The sequence below is a fragment of the Athene noctua genome, chromosome 4 (assembly GCF_965140245.1).
Source record: "Athene noctua chromosome 4, bAthNoc1.hap1.1, whole genome shotgun sequence".
Lineage (NCBI taxonomy): Eukaryota > Metazoa > Chordata > Aves > Strigiformes > Strigidae > Athene > Athene noctua.
The window spans coordinates 3,735,527-3,755,747 of record NC_134040.1 but is presented as its reverse complement, the minus strand read 5'-3'; the positions used below and the strand labels follow the sequence as shown (position 1 = coordinate 3,755,747).

The 20,221-nt window shown below is 44.6% G+C and overlaps 1 protein-coding gene across 1 annotated transcript in view; it reads right to left on the bottom strand.

Annotated features, from left to right (window-relative positions):
- The window catches only part of SMOX (spermine oxidase), a 55,561-nt gene that overhangs the window by 17,662 nt on the left and 17,678 nt on the right, over nt 1-20,221 (bottom strand). Inside the window, exons 2-3 of the mRNA XM_074904282.1 lie at nt 7,954-8,188; nt 1,970-2,196 (exon numbers count right to left, since the gene is read on the bottom strand). Of these exons, the coding sequence (XP_074760383.1) occupies nt 1,970-2,196; nt 7,954-8,161 (435 nt within the window). The 5' untranslated portion in view covers nt 8,162-8,188. The remainder of the gene's footprint in view (nt 1-1,969; nt 2,197-7,953; nt 8,189-20,221) is intronic.

Genomic DNA, 20,221 nt, shown 5'->3' with positions numbered 1-20,221 from the left:
AAGCTAATTATGTGTTGCGTAAAGAAGATTAACTTTTAATGTGTTGTTCTCTCATGTCACTGGCTGCCCCCTTTCTCTTGCTTTAAAAGAAAGGGTAGATTTACCAAATTAATCATTTCTAAAACACTGGCACCTTGTTACAGCCTTTCTCTTACCGGCTGTTATCTCAAAGCTAAGTAGCTCTCATCTTTGCATTCTCATTTCAGAGTCTGCCTGCCTCTGACACCCTCCTTTTGCTGGAGATTTTCCTATCATCTTTGAGACAGGATGATCACCGAGCACTGCACACAGTTTGGCGGTGTTCCATTTACATAAACAATGCTGCTCACTGCAGTGTTTTCACTTACTCCCTCGCTCTTTTCTAGTCTTAGTTGCTGTTAATCTTGCCCCACATGCATCTCACCTGTCTTTTTTTCTTGGCTGGCTCTTGCTCTGTTTTCAATCCAGTAATGTAAAAAGTTGTTCAGATGAATTATCTCCACCTGCATTTGTCCAAGGAGAATTTGCTCCCTGCCATGGTTTTGCTAAATTCCTTCCATAATGAGATTTCTCTGAAACTCCTACTACCCCCTCTCTAAAACAGAAATGATTTTGTGCCACCCCATCACAGATTCTAGTGCAGAGACCCAGAAGAGTGTCAAAAATCTTTTCAAGCAAAAAAAAAAATCTCCATTTCTGCTCCCCACTCAATTCATGGTAATTCTTTACAGGCTACAGTGACTCTTCTCTTGATGGCTTTTCTAAATGTTCATGGATATATTTTTAAACATCAAGTATGCAAGAGTAACCTGAATCTAGTGTGTGTTCAGCCAAGCATCAAATACTGGTGAAATCCACTGTCAGACGAAAACCTGAAGGTTTTAGGCATGGCTACAGCCTGATGAAAATAATAATGTTTTGCTCCATTTTATATAACCCACTGAGAGATCACATTACCTGGAGCACTAGACATTCTGCACTGACCACCCTAGATGTACTTCTTAAGTAACATTAAGAAAATGGGGAATAATTATAATTAACTTTGGCAAGCCTCCTTCTTTCATTTCACTCTTCCTAAGGCCAAATCTCCCTACTGAAAGCAGATTGAACTAATACCGATCTCTCATACGTGTTCAACACACAAATCAGTAAGAAACCCCATTTTCTCCCTGAAAGAAATACTAGGATGACAGCAGCAGCGCTGAGTTTACTGAAAGTAAATTTGGCCTTTTTGCCTGAGCCTAACATTGCCTCATTGCTTTTTTAGCAGAGGTTAATCTTTCCACTAAACATGCATTTTCATTTCCATCTTGCAGGCTTCTATTTAGTATTTTTAGGTTCTGCGTCTGTAGTTGTTTGGGGTTTGTTTTTGTTGTTTTTTTTTTTCTATTCGGCTCTTCTGTCACATACTGAGGCCCTGATCTACATTGCACTGAAGAGGACGTCACTGCACATTGATCAAAAGAAGTTAAAATAACCTTAAACTGACGTCCACACTGGTCTGAAACTACCAGAAAAGATGTTCCTTTCCTTTTGATGCAAGAAAACTTGCAATTCCTACAATACTGCACTGACTTTGGCATACTACGCAGCACACCATGGTATTTATAACATCAATAAAATGTCACAGGGCTACAATATTTAGCTGGTTGTTGCTAAGGTTTTGCGTTCTACTTCGTTTAGTAATTTGATCCCTCCTCTTTTAATTGAGTAGCAAGTTTCTAGAGCAAATGACTGGATCTCCCCAGCAATAGTTGCTGGAAGTAATTAAATTGATGACAAATGTGGAAAGATTGTTCTTCCTAACAACAGTGAGTTAATCCCACATCAAGGACAAATGGGGTATAGTAAAGCAGATGAAAGCAAACTAAGTGTTCATTTTTTGCAGAAATTGAAAAATGTTACTGATTTTCTACCTTTGTCCAGTACCCAGAACATTTCTCACTGTTTCAGGCAAATCTACAACCTGACAAAGCAGCTGAATACCAACCTCGTTGTATAAATCACTGAATTCTTCAACCACATCTTTCGGGATCCTTTGCCCATTGTTGGTAAGATGATAAGCCACCCCATTCTTGGAGTAAAGACTGATCCGTCCAACACTTCTCTCACCATCTGTAGTCTCTTCAAGTAAACCATTGTCTTCTGCTAGATGATAGACTGGGTTTCCATGTGAACCATGAATCCACGTAGCTCCCAGTTCAAAAGTGGCGTGCCCTGCAGGAGAGTAAACCAAGGAAACTAGTTATTGAAGCCCATTTTTCTGAAAGTCTGCCACGTTCAGCCCTAAATAAAATGTACATGTGCAAAAGCAGAACAATCGCCCAAGGACAACACGTGTTTGAACATCACTTAAGCGACCTTTCTCTGTTAGACAAGGGCACTGCCAGTGTTCTTCAAACCTTGGGGATACAAGCTGAGATAGTGCTGGAAGGATGGGATGTTTCCAACAAAGATACATCACAGTGACACACTTCCGATACTTAAAGTGAAAGTCAGAATGTAGGTTCCAAGCTCTTATCATGGTTGTTGCTAGCAGCTCTGTCCTTGCTACTCGGCCTTTCTAAATCATGTTCTCTAAACCTGCCCTTAAGAACATGATCAGACAGCAGAGGATGTACTGCTCCTGCTGCAGCACAAGCCACGCACTAGTGAAGGGGGTGTGGGAAGGAAAAGAGCTGTAAGAAGCCACACTGCATTATTGCAAGAAGAACATATAAGGATACTTACACAAATACTATAATTGTAGGGAAAGAATAGAGTACCTAAAGACTTCAAATATCCACTGTATTCAAGAGGAGGCGATGGATGCCCAGACACAGGAAGAAAAGCATCTCCAGCCAGGAGATGTAGGAAAACTTGCATTTCCCTGGGATAGCAACATTGGCCTGCATACTGAACCTTGTCCCAGGATTAAAAATTAATGTTATTTAAAAATATACCTCAGAACAACTGCAATACAAAAACGCATTTCCATTCCCAAAATGAGCAAATAGGTTACGTTTCATTATTTATGCCTTTGAAAATTTAAATCAGGTTCTTTAAAAAGATGCACTGTCAGGTTACACATCAGATGCATTTATTCTTCACAGAATCCCAGAATCATCTGGGTTGGAAAAGCCCTTGCAGCTCCTCCAGCCCAACCATGACCCTCCCCCTGACCGTTCCCAACTCCCCCAGATCCCTCAGCGCTGGCTCAGCCCGACTCTTCAACCCCTCCAGGGATCCCGGGGACTCCCCCCTGCCCTGGGCAGCCCATTCCAACGCCCAACAGCCCCTTCTGCACAGAAATCCTTCCTCAGAGCCAGCCTGACCCTGCCCTGGGCAGCTTGAGGCCATTCCCTCGGGGCCTGGCGCTGGGGCCTTGGCTCCAGAGACTCATCCCCCCTCTCTGCCCCCTCCTGGCAGGGAGTTGCAGAGGGCCAGGAGGTCTCCCCTCAGGCTCCTCTGCTCCAGACTGAACCCCCCCAGTTCCCCCAGCCGCTCCCCAGCAGACCTGTGCTCCAGACCCCGCCCCAGCTCCGTTGCCCTTCTCTGGCCACGCTCGAGTCATTCAATGGCCTTTTTGGGGTGAGGGGCCCAAAACTGAACCCACTCCCCGAGGGGCGGCCTCCCCAGTGCCGAGCCCAGGGCTCAGATCCCTTCCCTGTCCCTGCTGGCCACGCCAGTGCTGACACAAGCCAGGATGCCATTGCCCTCCTTGGCCCCCTGGGCACACTGCTGGCTCCTGTTCAGCCGGCTGGCAATCACCCCCCAGGTCCCTCTCTGACTGGCTTCATCACTTACACTCTACCTGCAAAAGCCAGAGTTTGGTCAGCCCCACTCTCTCCCTTCCTTATAACTAACGGGATTTGCACTGGGACTCTGAGCCCTGCCCCAAGCCAGCACTGCCACAACTGGGCTGACAGCACAGGGAGATGTTCAGCAGCTGAAAGGAGGTGCTAAAAATAAGCTTGGGTCCTGTCCTCCACCCACGTTTTTACAGATTCTCAGAAGTCCAAAGCTAACTGTTTTAAAGTCTGACAAAGCTGTGTTTTCCCTGCATCCCAGCCAACACCACACTGCGCAGCTCGCTCTGCAGAAGTGTGTGAATGCCTGATTAAGTAGGAGAGTTAATAGGATCCTGCTTGATGAAGAAAGGATCATGCAGTTACCAGTCATCATATACTGTTTAACATGTAAATATATGCTCAAGGAAAAAGACACTGCAGTACTAGGCTATAATGCAGTAGAGTTTAACGGGTGAAAGCTCAAAAAAATGCTGCTTTCCAGCTGAGACATGGCCTCCAAGGGAAGCTCCTCATTTCTTGTTTTGCAAGCAACCACCTCGTCACTATGGAGCATGCTGATCGCCCTTCAAAATATGCATTAAAGGACTCATTTCTACGTGTACCCAAAACAAAGTACACGCTTCAGAGTGTTGCGGCATCAGCGTGTGAATATTTAAGGCGCCACAAACTCCGATACACTCCCAGAGCACCCAGCCTGGTGGAAATGACTGCTGTACGTTGGCAGCCAAAGGTACAAAGCTCATAAATATTGCATGTGGCAGTCACCTTGTTAATGCAGTCCTCCTGCGAGTCATCACATGCCAAATCAGCAGCAGGAATACTGCCTGCTGCTTTATGTCAGGAGCTTGCTCTCTGCTACGCTAACAATGTATATAGCTTTTATTTATGGGGCACCTGATCTTTTGAAAGAAAAAAACATGCCAGCAGGTCCCGCTGTCTTGGTGCTTGGTAACGATGTGTTCCAAGTTCTCCTGTTTTCAGAAGCTATGCGGAATATAATCAAATACCAACAAATTAAAAATAGTCATTCTTGCCTGTAATGCTTAGAAACTCACTAGCATAACTACCAAGCAGATAAGCCAGTGGTTACCTCGTGTAAATTTCATGATAAATTAATTAAAAGTGTAAAATTAAACCACACCTTTTTAAACAGAGATAGCTAATTTACTTTCAGGGCCTTAGAAGATTTTAGGTTCAATATTAATCTACTTTGAATGAATCACCAAATACCACAAAAAATGTAGAAAAATCTGCTTCCTATTCTGTGAATATAATTACTGAGACACAAGCAGCAGTCAAGAGAGGCCTATACACAACAATATGACACAGCAGCAATATTCCAAAGCAATGCACAGTTTGCCTATCAAGCCTTCTGAATACGCACAGGAACTCTCACATTTCCCTTTGCAGCCCTGACTACTCCTCTGGCATCTTGTCGTGAAATATCGGCAGTGAATACAGATGTCATAGATCACAGAATCATAGAATCAGAAGGGACCTCAGGGATCATCTGGTCCAACCTTTCTTGGCAAAACCACGCTCTAGACAAGATGGCCCAGCCCCCTGTCCAGCTGAATCTTAAAAATGTCCCATGTTTGGAATCCAACACTTCCCTGGGGAGTTTATTCCAGTGGATGATTGTTCTCATTGTGAGAAATTTTCTTCTTGTGCCCAATTGGAATCTCCCCAGGAGTAACCTGTACCCATCACCCCTCGTCTTTTCCATGTGACTCCTTGTAAAAAAAGGGACTCTCCATCTTCTCTGTAGCCACCCTTTAAATACTGGAACATGGAGATAAGGTCTCCCCTAAGCCTTCTCTTCTCAAGGCTGGACAACCCCAGTTCTCTCAGCCTCTCCTCACGTGGCTGCCCAGGCCCTTGATCACCTTCGTGGCCCTTCTCTGGGCCCTCTCCAGCCTGGCCACATCTATTTGTATAGCAGGGACCTAAGCTGAGCGCAGTATTCCAGTGTGGCCTGGCAAGCCCTGAGTAGAGTGGGGTAATGACTTCTTTCTCTCTGCTGGGGATGCCCTTGTTGATGCAGCCCAGCACCCCCTTGGCTTGCTTTGCTGCCGCAGCACAAATCACGTACAAGAAACACACTTATAGTCCACAAACACACAAACCCTCTGCTTCACCTGTGCTAGAAATGATGAACCAAACCTCTGAAAATCCAGACTGTTCCCCTGTGCGGAACAGCAACATACTCTCTGTAACTGAGGGGAAATAGTGTCCACTGCAAGACACAGCAGGGCTCAGTAAGAGTCAAAGTATTTGGATATAACCCTGAGAATGTGCCTCCATAGATCTACTGAGGATTTAAACTGGATCTTTAGTCAAGTGTGCAGACAGGGGAGTAGCCAAGGAAGTTTAACATTTAAATGCCATTTAGACAAACAGATCAAAGTGGTCATATCTTGAAGACCCAGAAAAACCACTTTTGTAACAGTTTTCTGTAAGCTTTAGCCAGGTCTGAGAAACAAGCAGGTCTTGTACGCCCCAGGTGCAACCTCGCTGCTCCAGGGACTGCAGAGAAAGAAAACGGCCCAGGACCATGCTGCCCTTTTGCCCTCATACCAGGGAATAAGGAGGTTCTGAGTTTTTTAGCACCCAACAGGGCTCCCAAATTATTTGGCTAAAGGGCATGTGAATCTGCAGAGTGGGCAAGGGGCCAGAACATGGACTCGCCTTGGGAGTGAGCTGCAGTGCATACTCATGCAGTGTAACCTTGATCATTTGCAAAAGATGGCCAGCTTGTAGTTTTAAGAAAGGTATTAAAAGACTGACACTCTGAATTCCAGTCCTCCGCTCAGAAAATAAGTTACACTTACAAACTGCAAGAGCTCCACCAGACTGAAAAGCTGTTCTTGTCTCATGTTAGTTAAGAAGTGTTAACAAACAGCAGGTAGATTCCCAGCAAAGGTAAAGATATGAGTAACTGGTGAAGGTGTCCAAAGGTAAGAGAATTGGTCTCAAAACTAGTACAAAAAAAAAACCTATTTCACAGGTGCACTGACAAAATGATATATTGCTCCCTGAAGATTTCAGGTCTTTAACACTTCCCTCCTTTCAGACACGATCCAGGATATTTTTAATACAGTGTATTGTGAGTAAAGGACACACTTCCCATTCCAACCTCCATGCCAAGTCTCAGCAGAATGTAAAGTGCCCTATTCAAACCCTGCAGATTAGATTTGTCCCACTGCCTTTTCATTCATTTCCCTTCTGAAAGTTCATAGGACACTGCTGTTTATTTACTGTAGTGAGTTTATCAAGCAAAATATAGTAAGTGATGTAAGCACCTGACAAATAAAAAGAAAGGAGGGCAGCAAGAGGCCAAAGTTAATACAGGGAGTGGGATGAGAAACAGAGCTAGGTAATTGAAATCAGAAAGGCAATTCAGTAAAAGTGAACAGCTTTTTGCCTCCTGTGGAGAAGAGACAGGCAATGCCCTTCTAGATACCAGGGCAAGTTTCATTGACTACTGTGCTGCAAAGGGTAACATTTGTTCCAGTAGTTTTGCATTTAGAGATTTTACAAGCCCTTCCAATTTGACACGGGATTAAAATATCCAGTGTCTGCACCTTTATTACACACTGAGAAAGGAAGCCACAGAGGTAGGAAAGCTGCAAATCAGGATGAAAGGATACATTGAAGAGGTTTTTCCAGCAGTCTGATTCACAGTGGGTAGTGCCCTACACAGTAAATTAGTTCTAGGGAAATGAATGGGGCTATTTATGAAACAGAATAGCTTGGAGCTTGCCCCTTTGCAAGCGATGTAAGTCACTGAGAAACAGCCCTTCGCTAGCCAGGAGATTTACTGACTGCTCCTAGTCAAGAGTCAAGCTTGAAAACTTTGGTGGAAACTGTCTCAATACAGTTATTTAATCACAGAACGCCTCTCACATCCCCTACGAATGAAAATGATCACCGAGGTCTTTATTTTATAGAAACATGGTTTTGGAGCAGCCTCCCCCTCAGAAAAGATGTACAAGGTAGCTCAGATTCACCCACCCACCCTGAAAGGAGTCCCAAGGACTTACATCCCCAACAACTTCACACGTCAAATAACCTTCTGCATGCGCTCGTTGACTGAAAAAACACATTTCCAAGGTCAAATTAACCCAATAACAATACAAAACCTTCTGAGCAGAATAAAGCCAGCCCAAAATACTGCTCTTACCAAGTTTCACACTTTGCACGCGGCCTCCAATTCGGTCAGTCGCCTCAAGGATAGTTACATCCGTGAAACCGCTTTCCAAGAGCGCTTTTGCTGCTGACAGCCCTGCAAGCCCAGCACCGATAATTACTATTCGAGGCTGTCGTTTTCTCCGTAGGCCACTACTAAGAGGATCATCCGTGCTGTCTCCAGATATTTCACAACTTTGCATGCCGTCCAAGCTCTCTTTCTAAGGAACCTATGGAAAAAGCAAACAAGCGAGTTCAGGGATCTCGGCTCAAACTTCTCTGCAGTTGAAAATCCTAAGGAAGGTTTTTTTTAAAAAAAAAAAAAAAAGTCCAGCAGATAAGAAAGAAAACTTGTGAACTAGACCCAGTCTTGAAAATGGGACGCATAGGAAGGATAACTGAGGTCAAATTGGGATGCAACAACTTTTTGGCCTGGAGCACCAGTACTGGAAGCTCCAGAAATCTCCACCCTCTTGTACCATGTAGATTATTTCCAGAGAAGTCAAAGGATTTTCAAACTCCCATCTCTTTATATAACCACCAAAAGTAGCAATTTTGTGGTAGAGACTTTAATATAAAAAAATACATATAAAACCACATGCCCAGTGCCTACAAGCTCCACAACACAGCGATGAAGCTTTGCTTTGCCTCTGTGGCAACCACAAAACTTCAGATCATGTAACTATGGGACTAGGTAAAGAGGATTTAACTCAAAGCATGAAGATCAGATATCAAACCAATCAGTACAGAAATAGTACAGACGGAAAAATGTTTCAACTGATGAAAGTCAACAAGGGCCAGTTGAAAAATTTGCAGCCATGTGATGCAGCCCCTGGAGCCAACACTGTCCTGCCACATCAAGATCAGCCTCAGACTTTGATGAAGAGAGGTTCAAAACCCATACCAGCCCTGACTAGTCCAATTCTACCTCCACCCACTCCATGCATCCAACTGCTCCTCCAAGCAGCATCCTATTTTTCTTTGCAAACTCCTAGAAGGCATCATTTTAACTGTGTATACCCTTAAGTTCTTGGGTTCCATCACCTTATTTTAGTACACAGCCTGAGTGCATGGTTAAGGTTAAACCTTAATGAGGGATCACCAGTGTAGGATGTCTTTATAAATGAATGTCAACATCTAGTCATCTGGTTTTGGGTAGGTTCACACCTGCCCTCAAGAGCATGAAGAACAGAGCATAGAGACCCATACTCCACCACGCCCAAGAAGATATCAGTCCTGACTTGCAAAGGATGAACACACAGCCTAGGATTCATCAGCCCTTGAATCAGCTGGTGCCCACCGATTGGGATAAAGCACCCGTGTAATTCCCAGCCTTACCGTCCTCCCTACCCGACACTTACTGAACACAGAGAAACCCAAGGAGCTCATATGCTGCCTCTACCTGTTGCCAAGCTGCTAGATAAACTTCTGTGTTCTTCCCCAACTCGCCCAACACTTGGCCAGTGCCAAAGACTCCTGTTTCTCCCTTGCATCACCAGCAGAAGAGTCAAACCTTTGTGCTTAAGACACTGCAGAACTATTGTAGTGTATGATACGTGTACTCGTGAAGTGCAAAGCAACAGTGGTTTAATTTTGAGAGTCCTTTTTCCTCCAGGATCTTAAAGCATTTATGCTTGTTGGCCAAGCATCTCCTGGTCTCTGTAATAGAGGTGACACCAGACTGCACTCAGTAGTGATTTAAGCAGTGGTATAAAAAGTAAAGTGGTCCTACTAGAGCTCTTGACAACTGCTTTGAAAATGTTTAGTTTCAACTGGAACAACTTCAGCTCAATCCACCCTTATCTAGGCTCACCTGCAAGAGAGATAAGCACAGTGCCTGTAACAAACTCCACTTCTGCCAAGGTGGCTTGTTCAAACTGCCACTAAACAACGGAACCAGTGACACTGAGCCAGCTCTGCTGCAGCCACGCTAAAAACATCTACCTGCAATTACATCAATCATCTCATGGTTTTCATCTCCTGACCAACAGATCTCAGCTAGCAGATATTTGTCACAGGGAGCCAGACATTGGTGTTTGGAGTTATTTCCAAGATGAAGTCAAGTATGTGTGCAAAGCATCTGATGCTTTCTAGTCCATGGAGAGAGTCACGAAACATGGTCATCTGACAAGCAGAAGCCAAAACCAGGCACTGAACTTACTTTTGAGCAAGCTGGATTCAAAAGCAGTACAACAGTTTGAAAAAGTAGCAGTGAGGAAATTTTTCCCTGTTCCACAAGAAACAATAAAGATCTGGAGAAGGCAGAGTGGGGAGGATGCAAAGCTCCTTCCCTACAGCAGCTGGTGAGATGGCTCCATTTTCTAGTTGCATACACCTCAGGACTTGTATCGACTCAACTTTGATGCTGGTTCATTCCCCTTGCAGACTTTCCTCATCTGGGAGAGGAGTGTTTTGTTCTTTTCTATCTTAATCCACTCCAAAAGTGGATTTTCAGAATGGATTTTCCCAGGTATGGAAGCCTCCCTCAGGAGTTAGTCCGGAGCTGCTCCATGATGTGTAGGTAAAATCCTCACTAGTCAAGAGGCTGATACAAAAGATGAGACCACTCCTCAAGAGACTCACACAAACACACGCCACAAACAGAGATGAGGGACAACATTCTAGTTAGAAACCCAACCAAGAAAAGGAAGCATTACTTTATTTACCAGTGCTCAACAACGGGAAGGAGCTGGGCTTCCTATGAAGAAATATTTTTTTCTAACATCTTCTCTTGAGGTTGAGTGAAGCCACTACATTCCTTGAGCCCTGTCAATCACTGGTCCTTTACCTACCTCCCCTGCCCCCCATATCATTTTAGATTGAAAGTCAATAAATTGACAAGAAGTGAAATTTCTCCAAGTTATTTTAAGATCTTTAAGATGGGCCCTGAATATTGGGATCTCTGTATTCAGAGCTTCAGGAAAGTCCACCCCTGGGATATGAAGGGAAAAACCATACTGTTACTGAAGGGCACATAAGAACTGCCACAGCAAGTCACATTGAAGAGTCATGTTGGTGTGAAGAGGAAAGACCCTCTTCTGGCAGTACCAACTTCCACCAGTAAGTCCGATAAGGACATTGTAAGGTAGAGCTAATGTCCAGACCTCTGAGGCTAACAACCCCTGGGACTTCTCCCCCTTGCATTTGCCAGCTCTTTTCTGAATCCCTCTGTACTTCTGGCCTTCACAACAACTTTGTGGTGAGGAGCAACACTGTCTATTAACTTTATGCAAATATTAATGTCCTTTTGGTGGTTTCAAAACCATTTTCCAATGAAAACTGAGGACATCCCCCAGGACTATGTTATAAGAAACACTGAACAGTCATTCCCTGTTCACATTCTCCTCAGTGCTAAAGACCTTCCTATATGATCCTAGTCATCTCTTCTTCAGGAAGAAATAAATCTTCATCTGGTTACTCCTTCCTCATTTGTGAGCTATTATAAACCCACAGCTGAAATAACTCTTACTAGAGATGTCTTCAGGATTTATTACAACCCCACAGTCATTCTATAGCACTCTCCACTTCTCCCCCAATCTCCAGATAACACTTTGATGCACGTATTTTAATTGCCACAGTAAAGAAACATCTTTTCTGCCATCTACATCCTATAGAAATTGAACTGGTTTTGCTCAGTTCTTAAGTACAGCTTTGCTAATCCTGGCTTTGGCAAACTCATGTGAATTCTTCACATGAAAGCTTCAAGAAAATGTTTTCCCCTCCTGTTTCAGAATTTTAATACTGGATTAGGTGACCTGTCTAGACAGATGAGAAAATAACAGGGTATTTTGTGTGTACAGAATCCTGATTTAGAAACCACCCCTAATTAGTCAACAGCCTTTACCATATGATCAGCAGGGGAAGGCAATTAAAATTTAGCAAGAGCTTGGGCTTTCCAACCAGGATACATGTTCCATTGTGAAATGAACAGATGATATAAATATATGAATCCCCACTACACTTCATTTCAGTATCAATTATACACTCTGTTAGGCTCATAAGTAAGACAAGCACATAAAACACGATCTATTATGTTTAATGCTCTGCCTTCAATAGTTGCTAAGCCACCAGCCAGGGCTTGAATCAGTGAATATTACTAGGTCCTCTGACACAAAGATAGTTTGGCTTTTTACTTTTTCTTGATTGCCAAGAAGGGTTGTTTCTTTTTTCCTCTTTTTTTGGTAAATCACAGGGTAAGAAGCGTTAGCTGTTGTACTGTGAATCTCTCTGAGGCTGTAATTTTACGTTGTGTCCATCTAAGAGCAGGGGTAGTACTAAATCACAGCTTGACTAACAATAAAATTCCCCCTGCATTGTCTTGCTTATACCTTTCCTGCAGACAGCTAACAGGCACAAGCTATTCACAATCTTTTTTTTTTTTTTAAATCCAAATACACAACTTCCTTCTGTCTTAAAAAAATAGCTTTGATCCTCTTACCTCTTGCACATCTAAGTGCTTTACTCATGATACCTGAATCACTCCTTCTTCCAGATCTGCTTCCTTTTCTCAGTCTCTACCTCCATTCTGCCTTTGCCTCCCCAGGTGTCACTACCCTTTGTCCATCCCTTCTCACTATGTCCATTTCCTTCATTCAAAAAGTTACCTTAAAAAAAAATCTCCCTCCCTCCCAAAAAAAACCAACACCACCACAAAACTGAGCTCAGCGGCTGTTTCCCAGCAGGCAAATCTTTGGGAAATATATTTTCAAAGATGAGCATCATTCTACCAACCCAGAATCATGGGTTTCCATTCCTGGCATTTGTACCCTTCAATCCTATGAGCTCCTCATCCCTTCATCCCTGCTGATCTTAGTTATACACCCAGCCCTCACTGCTCCCAGCGAAATGACCCTTTTCATTGGCATAGAGGTGTCCTGCTAGCTTTCAGCAGGGCTTCACACCAGAGCTATTCTAGTGATAACTTAGAAATCATTTTCAACAGATTCCTGCTCTTCATCCTTTTAATAAAGATACATTCTGGATATATCCCCTTTAACACAGAGTGCCTTCTACTTATTTAAGTTATAGTGGCCCCACAGACAACAGTGACCTAGAAACAGCATGAACGCAAGTGTCACACTGGCCTCCTCTACCTTTAATCCAGCAGCAACAGCAATAAAATTCAGAGGTATGTCCATTTTATGATTTTTCTTCTCATTTTGCCAGTAAAACTTTGCAGGTCCCAAAGAAGCAGCCAGAGAATTAGGGCAGTTCACAACTGCCATCCTTATTACAATGATACTCTCTGACCAGGCTATTCTTCTAGGACTCTTAAGTAAAAGGTCACCAAGGCTCCAACAATTTAAAAATACAAAACCAAAATAAACAAAATAGCAGGAAATCTGCTATTCTTAGCTCACTCAAATACTCTCGTGGTAGTACTGTCCTAGCTGTGATGACACAAAGACTTAGGCAAGGCAACATACTGAAAACAAGGCTTGCATGCTTAAAGGCTTGTCTTGGTGGTTGGTTGGGTTTTTTGGTTTGTATTTGCCTTTTTTTTTCCACCAGGATTGGTTAGTCTTAAAAAAATGTGATCTTCCTCTCCCTTCCGGCCTCATCTCACACAGTAGGTTGTCTTATACCCACAAGCCATAGCTGTGAGCTCCCAGCACGCCACAGACCACAGTCACCGTCATCCCAGGTGGGACCCATCTCACCCCATTTCATCATGTGGGTGTCTCTGCTGCCTGCAGCCTTTCAGGTGATGGAGAGGAGCAATCTCTCCTGCTGATCTTTGGCATACCTGTCTCAGGTTGGACAAGCTGAAAGGAAGCTACAGACCAGTTTAAAGCAATCAGCTAACCCTTCTGAGTCCTCTTACACTAGTAGATCCCATCCCTGGAGGGGTTGAAGAGTCGGGCTGAGCCAGCGCTGAGGGATCTGGGGGAGTTGGGAACGGTCAGGGTGAGATGCTTGGACTGGAGGAGCTTCAAGGGCTTTTCCAACTGAGATGATTCTGTGACTACTGGACCAGAGCACAGCAAGTCCAACCTGAAGCCTCCAGGGACACACACTTGCAGACATGGAGATCTCAGCACTCTAACTCATCAACTCATATTACTATGACACACTTACTGATCTAGAAATAGCTTTCCACAGCTAAAATGAGGTTGAGAGGAACTGCACCTCCAGAAGAGGCAGCCAATGGTTATACTTCCACTTGCTCTTCTGAGACTTCTGCACAAGGACACAGTTTTCCTTCCTAATTGTATTATTCGCCTGATTTTTTTAGTCCTTCTGTAGAGTGTTGAATTGGCAGTCTTCACTTTATCAAGTGTGACAGCCATTCTGGAGGGTGAGAAATGTATCATCGACACAAACTAATTCCCCGCTGACCACACAGACACCACCACAGCTCCAGCATAAACCAACTAATATTTACCAGAATCATTTTATTCCCTCCAGATTTTTAATTGATGTGAATTAAGCATCATCCTTAGTCAGAAACCTGAACAATAATATTGTGTTTGAAAGGAACTCAGATAAAAACAAGACTTCATTTCAATTGAAAGACTAAAAGGAAGCACAAGAAATAAACACATTACTATTTTATTATTATTTTAACTGCAACTATTCAAGATATTATCAAAAGGGCACTACATACACATGTGTTTATAATGCAGGTTTGTCATCGCAGCCTGAAAGTGTTTACAAACAGTGAATACTTGACACCAAAGGATTAAATCAATCTAGGCAGAGACAAAGAGAAATTGTGCAACCAAGAGCAGAAGCTAGGAAAATTCAGAACAGAAATAAGATGTTTATTTTTAACAGTGACACTAATCAGCTGTTGAAACACTTTCCTCTGAAGACAGAAAGGATACTGCTTGAGGCTTTTAAATCAAGATCAAATCTCTCCTAGTCATCCACACTCCAGTTTCACCAGAAGACAGGGCTGTGGTGCTGGAAATGCTCCTGCCTATATATATGATGGAGATCACGAGGACAGATTTGCAAGACAAAACTTTCTGGCCTTTGCACCTCAGGAATCTACCATGACACAGAACTGTATGTCTGTGAGCACATGCATTATTAGCAGAGTGTTGTACAGATGGAGTACACACATAGGTAGTTTCCAGTGATGCCCAAGGAATAGGAATTCCCACAGACCACCCAGGGCAGGGCACCTCCTAGGCCTCAGAAAACAAATCTTAAAAAAAAAAGCAAACTTTCTGACATAGAATTTCAAAAGCCTTTTTCAATCAGTGTAATAACCTCTATAATTTCACCAGCTGCATACAGAAGAGCGGTTTGCTGTAAGCACTGTTAGCAGAGCCCATATACAAAAGCTCCACAACAGAAACAAAAAGCAACTCATTTATCAGGTGTAAAGACACTCCAGGGCTGAGGCCATCAATCCATTACACAGTCTAGCACTACTTGTACTGAGCAACTGCATGGCTGTAATGAGTAAACTCTAAGTAACTGCAGTAACTAATTTTTCAATTATCATCTCTAATGCATCTTTTTTTCTAAGCTGAGGGCAAAGTGCTTGGAAGGATTATTCTATTTGGAGCAATTTTATCTCCTTTAAAACCTTTTCAGGCTTCAGAGTCAGGCTGTCCACTGAGCATAGGTCAGGATAGAGCAGATCATACCCAAGTAGATACAAAAATGAAGAGGGAGATTTCTGTGCTGGCTCCAGCCCTGCCTGTCGCCAGTGCCTCCCGCCGCTGCTAGCTGTGGTGCTCCGCAGCTCCCAGCACAACAAACAAGCTTTTGTAACCTCTTCTTCTTTTCTGCTTTCATCAGCCTTCACAGAAGCAAGCACATTAATCCTTACTGCCTGTTATTTCAAGATGCTCTTTCCAAGCTCTCCAGGCCGTAAACATGTCAAACTGGAAGATAATGTCTCTTTTTTCCTTCTCCACATACCGTGCCTCCTCCCCCCCCCCCCCCCCCCCTCCCCGCTCCTTTTTAACCCAGCTGGTTACACACCAAACTCACTCACAATCCTTTTCAGAACCATCTATACCAGCATGGGTTAAGTACAGACACCCTTTCAACAGAAGGCAGGAGCATTATTAATTTAACTTAAGTACTCCACGTCAGTCAGATACACGAATGAAACAAGGCTGGTGTTATAAACTCCCTTTGTACAGGAGTTGAGCAAACACCAACGTGGCAAGGTTGCATCTGCAGCGCAACGGGAGGTTTATTGCATCGGAAGCAGACACACCTTGTTTACTCAGCTACCTGGAGAGCTGCAGGAGCAGGATAATGGTCCACAGCCATCTACGTACATACCAGGGCCCTTCCCAAGCTCATAAACCCGTGTCACCGACAGCATACGCACCAGTGAGATCAAGGTTAACTCAGGTTACGCCGGTACATGCTGGAAACTCACCTCCAACTGCTGGGCTGAAACCACATGGAGAGCGGCATTTCATCATCATCCTCATGCTCAGGCTTTATCCAGTTCAGTATTTTAGGCTAAACAGGTTTGCGGGCTGGATGTGGGCAGCTGGAACAAGTCACTCAGTCCCAGACCAGTCCTGCTGCCCTCTTTGGGAGGCAGCTGCCAGGCCTGGGCAGGCAGGAGGTCTTGGCAGAGGAGACCTGTTCTGACAGTGCACAGAACCTGGAAGTGTTGGTCAGAAGCAGCCCCTGAAAGACTCTACTCCAAGTAGGATCGTCACCAGCACGGTCTCCTCGAATGCAGTGTTTTCCAATAATTGAAACAAGCAAGACGGATCCAAAATCCCTGCTTTTCCCATCAATGTGACTTCATCCACTTGCTTTCATCGCCTCCTCATGCCTGACCAGAGCCAGGAGCCTTACAGACACTGCACAGAGACACGTGAGCCTGAGTGAGCAATTCCTGCTGGACCCGAGGAGGTTTTGAGTGGAACATCTCCTTCATCTCTGCAGCACCCTCTCTACTGCACCCCAGACCATCAACACAACCCATTTATCCTGTGTGCCTCACCTCTGCCCACCAGCCCTGGTGACGGAGAGACAACCATGCCCATCTTTCTCACCACAGTGCTACAAGGAAGCCAGACAGTTTTTCCACAAAAAAACAAGCCAGCACTCCTGCTGCAAACAAGCAGCTCGTGTCCTGCCTTGTATTTCCACAGGCAGAAGCTGAAACTAAGTGGTTCAATTTCCAGAGAGCTGCTGGAATTTATAAGGGTGTCTGTGAGAGGAAAAAACAGTTGGAACTGAAGACGAATGCTACATCCACTAAAATCTGCCCATGTAAAAGCCGCCCATGTAAAAGCCCAAGCCATCAAACGTGGCTGGAGGCGCTGAAAAGGTGCAGTTCAGTAGCGCTGATCTTACATCAGCATCTACGAGCCCCATTTACAAATTACTGACCCACCCCAACGACTGACGCACAGTGAATGCAGAGCTGGATCAGACATCAAGGAAGGAAACACATTAATAACATACCACGTGTACTCTTAGACAGCAGCACGAACAAAACGCTTCCCGGTTTCACTCCAATGCCAAACCTGCAGCCTTGCACCCGAAACCTCCTTGGCATCGGTTTTCTGAAGGCAGCAGAGACTTTCAGGCTGACTATGCACTCTTCTTCCTCTGGACACATCCCAAAAGAGACAGAGGGAAATTACAGCACTAACCTTTGCCTGTCCAAGCGCAGGTCTCCTCCAGCCTGAGATGACCTTAGCTGAGCTGCTTAGCTTTTATTCTTGTAATAAAATACTGCAAGCCCGATCTTCATTCACCCCTTTGCTTCCAGAAATCTCACCTCCACAGATCTCAGGAGACAGAGATGGGGCCATACTAAATTGTTTCCTCTTCCCAAGCTGGGAAGAAGCTGCACTTCTTCACTACACACATATACCAGACAATGGACTCCTACTCTTAGTGTGACCACTGATGATCTGTGGGACCCTGGGCAAGCCATTTCACCTATCTGTGTCATGTAAGGATGACTGCCCAGAGCCACCTCTGGAAAATTACTCCACTAATTATGAATGAGCAGCCCAAAGCTGCCAGATCTTAGAGCTGAGGCCATCAGAGCTTATGCAGGCTTCAGGCTCCAACCACAGCACCACTCTGTGGTCCTACACTGCTGGCCTACAAAAGGAAGCAGAAATGTTTAAGTTCTTCAAGAACAACAAAAAAACTGTTCTGAGAAACAATATTTTTCATAAGAATGATCCAAAACAGCTGTCCCCTTTGCCTCTTCCCACAACACCATCATCCAGGAAAAATGTGGAGGAGATGGAGAGAATAAACTGTCAAATCTGACAATTTATAATTATCTCTGAATCAGCCAAGATGGTAGAAAAGGTTCCATGATGAGATCTCCTGATAGCTTAGAGGCACTGGGCACCTCCTTTGCTGACTGATTTTCTGAGCAGCTTATCCAAAGCTGCGCTACAAGGAAAGACATAGCTAGCTAGTGTCCAGATCTTGAGTGATCAGACCAGCAGCCCACAGAGAGTGGGAAATGGGGACAGAACAGCATCTGTGACAGATAATTCAGTCTTCAAGACAAGGAGGACCAGGAAGCATTGCAAGGAGCCACTGGCTCCCATATCCGTCACACACAGACTTTCCTCCCTGATGAGAGACAATTTGCAGAGCTGGCAGGGAAGCAGGCTTGGGCAGACAATTTAAGACAAGAAGCCAGCAAAGATGGGGCAGGCAGGGAGCAGAGCTCACTCCATAAATGGGTGCCACAGTTCTGAAAAGAACCTGTTGAGGTGCACACGTGTCACACGGGATTTACACAGCAGTGAGGAATCTGCCGCTGCAGCCAGTGAATCCCACTGAATAATACTGATTTCAGGCAAAGAATCACAGAATTAGAGAATCACCCCGGTTGGAAAAGCCCTTGCAGCTCCTCCAGCCCAAGCATGACCCTCCCCCTGACCGTTCCCAACTCCCCCAGATCCCTCAGCGCTGGCTCAGCCCGACTCTTCAACCCCTCCAGGGATCCCGGGGACTCCCCCCTGCCCTGGGCAGCCCATTCCAACGCCCAACAGCCCCTTCTGCACAGAAATCCTTCCTCAGAGCCAGCCTGACCCTGCCCTGGGCAGCTTGAGGCCATTCCCTCGGGGCCTGGCGCTGGGGCCTTGGCTCCAGAGACTCATCCCCCCTCTCTGCAACCTCCTTTCAGAGAGTTAAAGCATCAGGACGTTTTGTCCTGTTACACCCATACCCCTGCACACCAGCGTGCAGCTCGCATCAGCTGCTCCAAGTGTTGCAGTAACATCACGAGCGGCTCCCAGAAACATTTGCCCCAGTAAGCCCCTTCCACTCTCCAGTGTCATCAAAAATCTGCTCACTGGGAAAATCTCTGTACTTTTCAACGTTTAGAGGAGATTAAAAGCAAAAAAAATGGCTCACTGGATGGTGCTTTTGATCAGAAAACCACTGCACATTTTTACCACTGTGATCCAACTTGTTTTAATGCCTGCAAATATCCCTCAAGTCAAATGAACTTGTTCAAAGCTGATTCACACCAAGGCTACTTTTTAAATCGGGTAGTTGTTGACAAGCAGAATATATTTAACAAGCCCCAAGCATCTTGGCATGCAGTATAAAGATTTCCTATTATGCGTTGGGTTGTTTTTTTTTAAAGCTAACATATGGGCAGAGCAGGTTGTCTGCCATGGGGCACTTCCATACAGTGCTTGGCACTAACAGAACTGCAAGGATATCCAGAAAATAAACCAAAGAACGTCACGCCAAGAACATAGGGAATGAATCATGCCATTTAAAACTCACTGATAAAACACACCATTATGTGTTTTTTAAAACCCTTCTCATCTGAGGGAAAAAAAAAAAAAAGAAGAAAATAAATCAAAATAATTGGCTGGTCTATGACTGGTTCTCAAGCGTGTTCCACTGATTGAAGTGCACCGTGAGAATACAGCAGGCTCAGCCAGCTCTGAGATGCTGGGAAGGAAGCAGGATACCTTGAACAGCTCTTCAAAGCAGCAGTTCTCTGACAGCCTGCTCGAATATGCCTTGGCCGGTGGGTCAGCATCTTGAGTTACAGTGTGGGGATAAAATCAAAGACTAGATGATTTCCTCCACCGTCAGAAGTTGCCATGGAATACAAGGAGATGGTCAACAGCCCCAAGTGATTCCCAGATAAATGGGCTGTGAGGTCAAAGGCCTTTCAGGAGCACCCAGGGATGGTAAGATGGGTCAGCTACAGTCAGATTGGCTGAGCTTTTAGGACAGTCTTGGAGGCATAAGTCTCTTCTCTTTTTTACTGCAGCTTTTCTGGTCACACAAAGCTGGTTGGCTCGTCTGGAGCTGAGACAATGACTTCC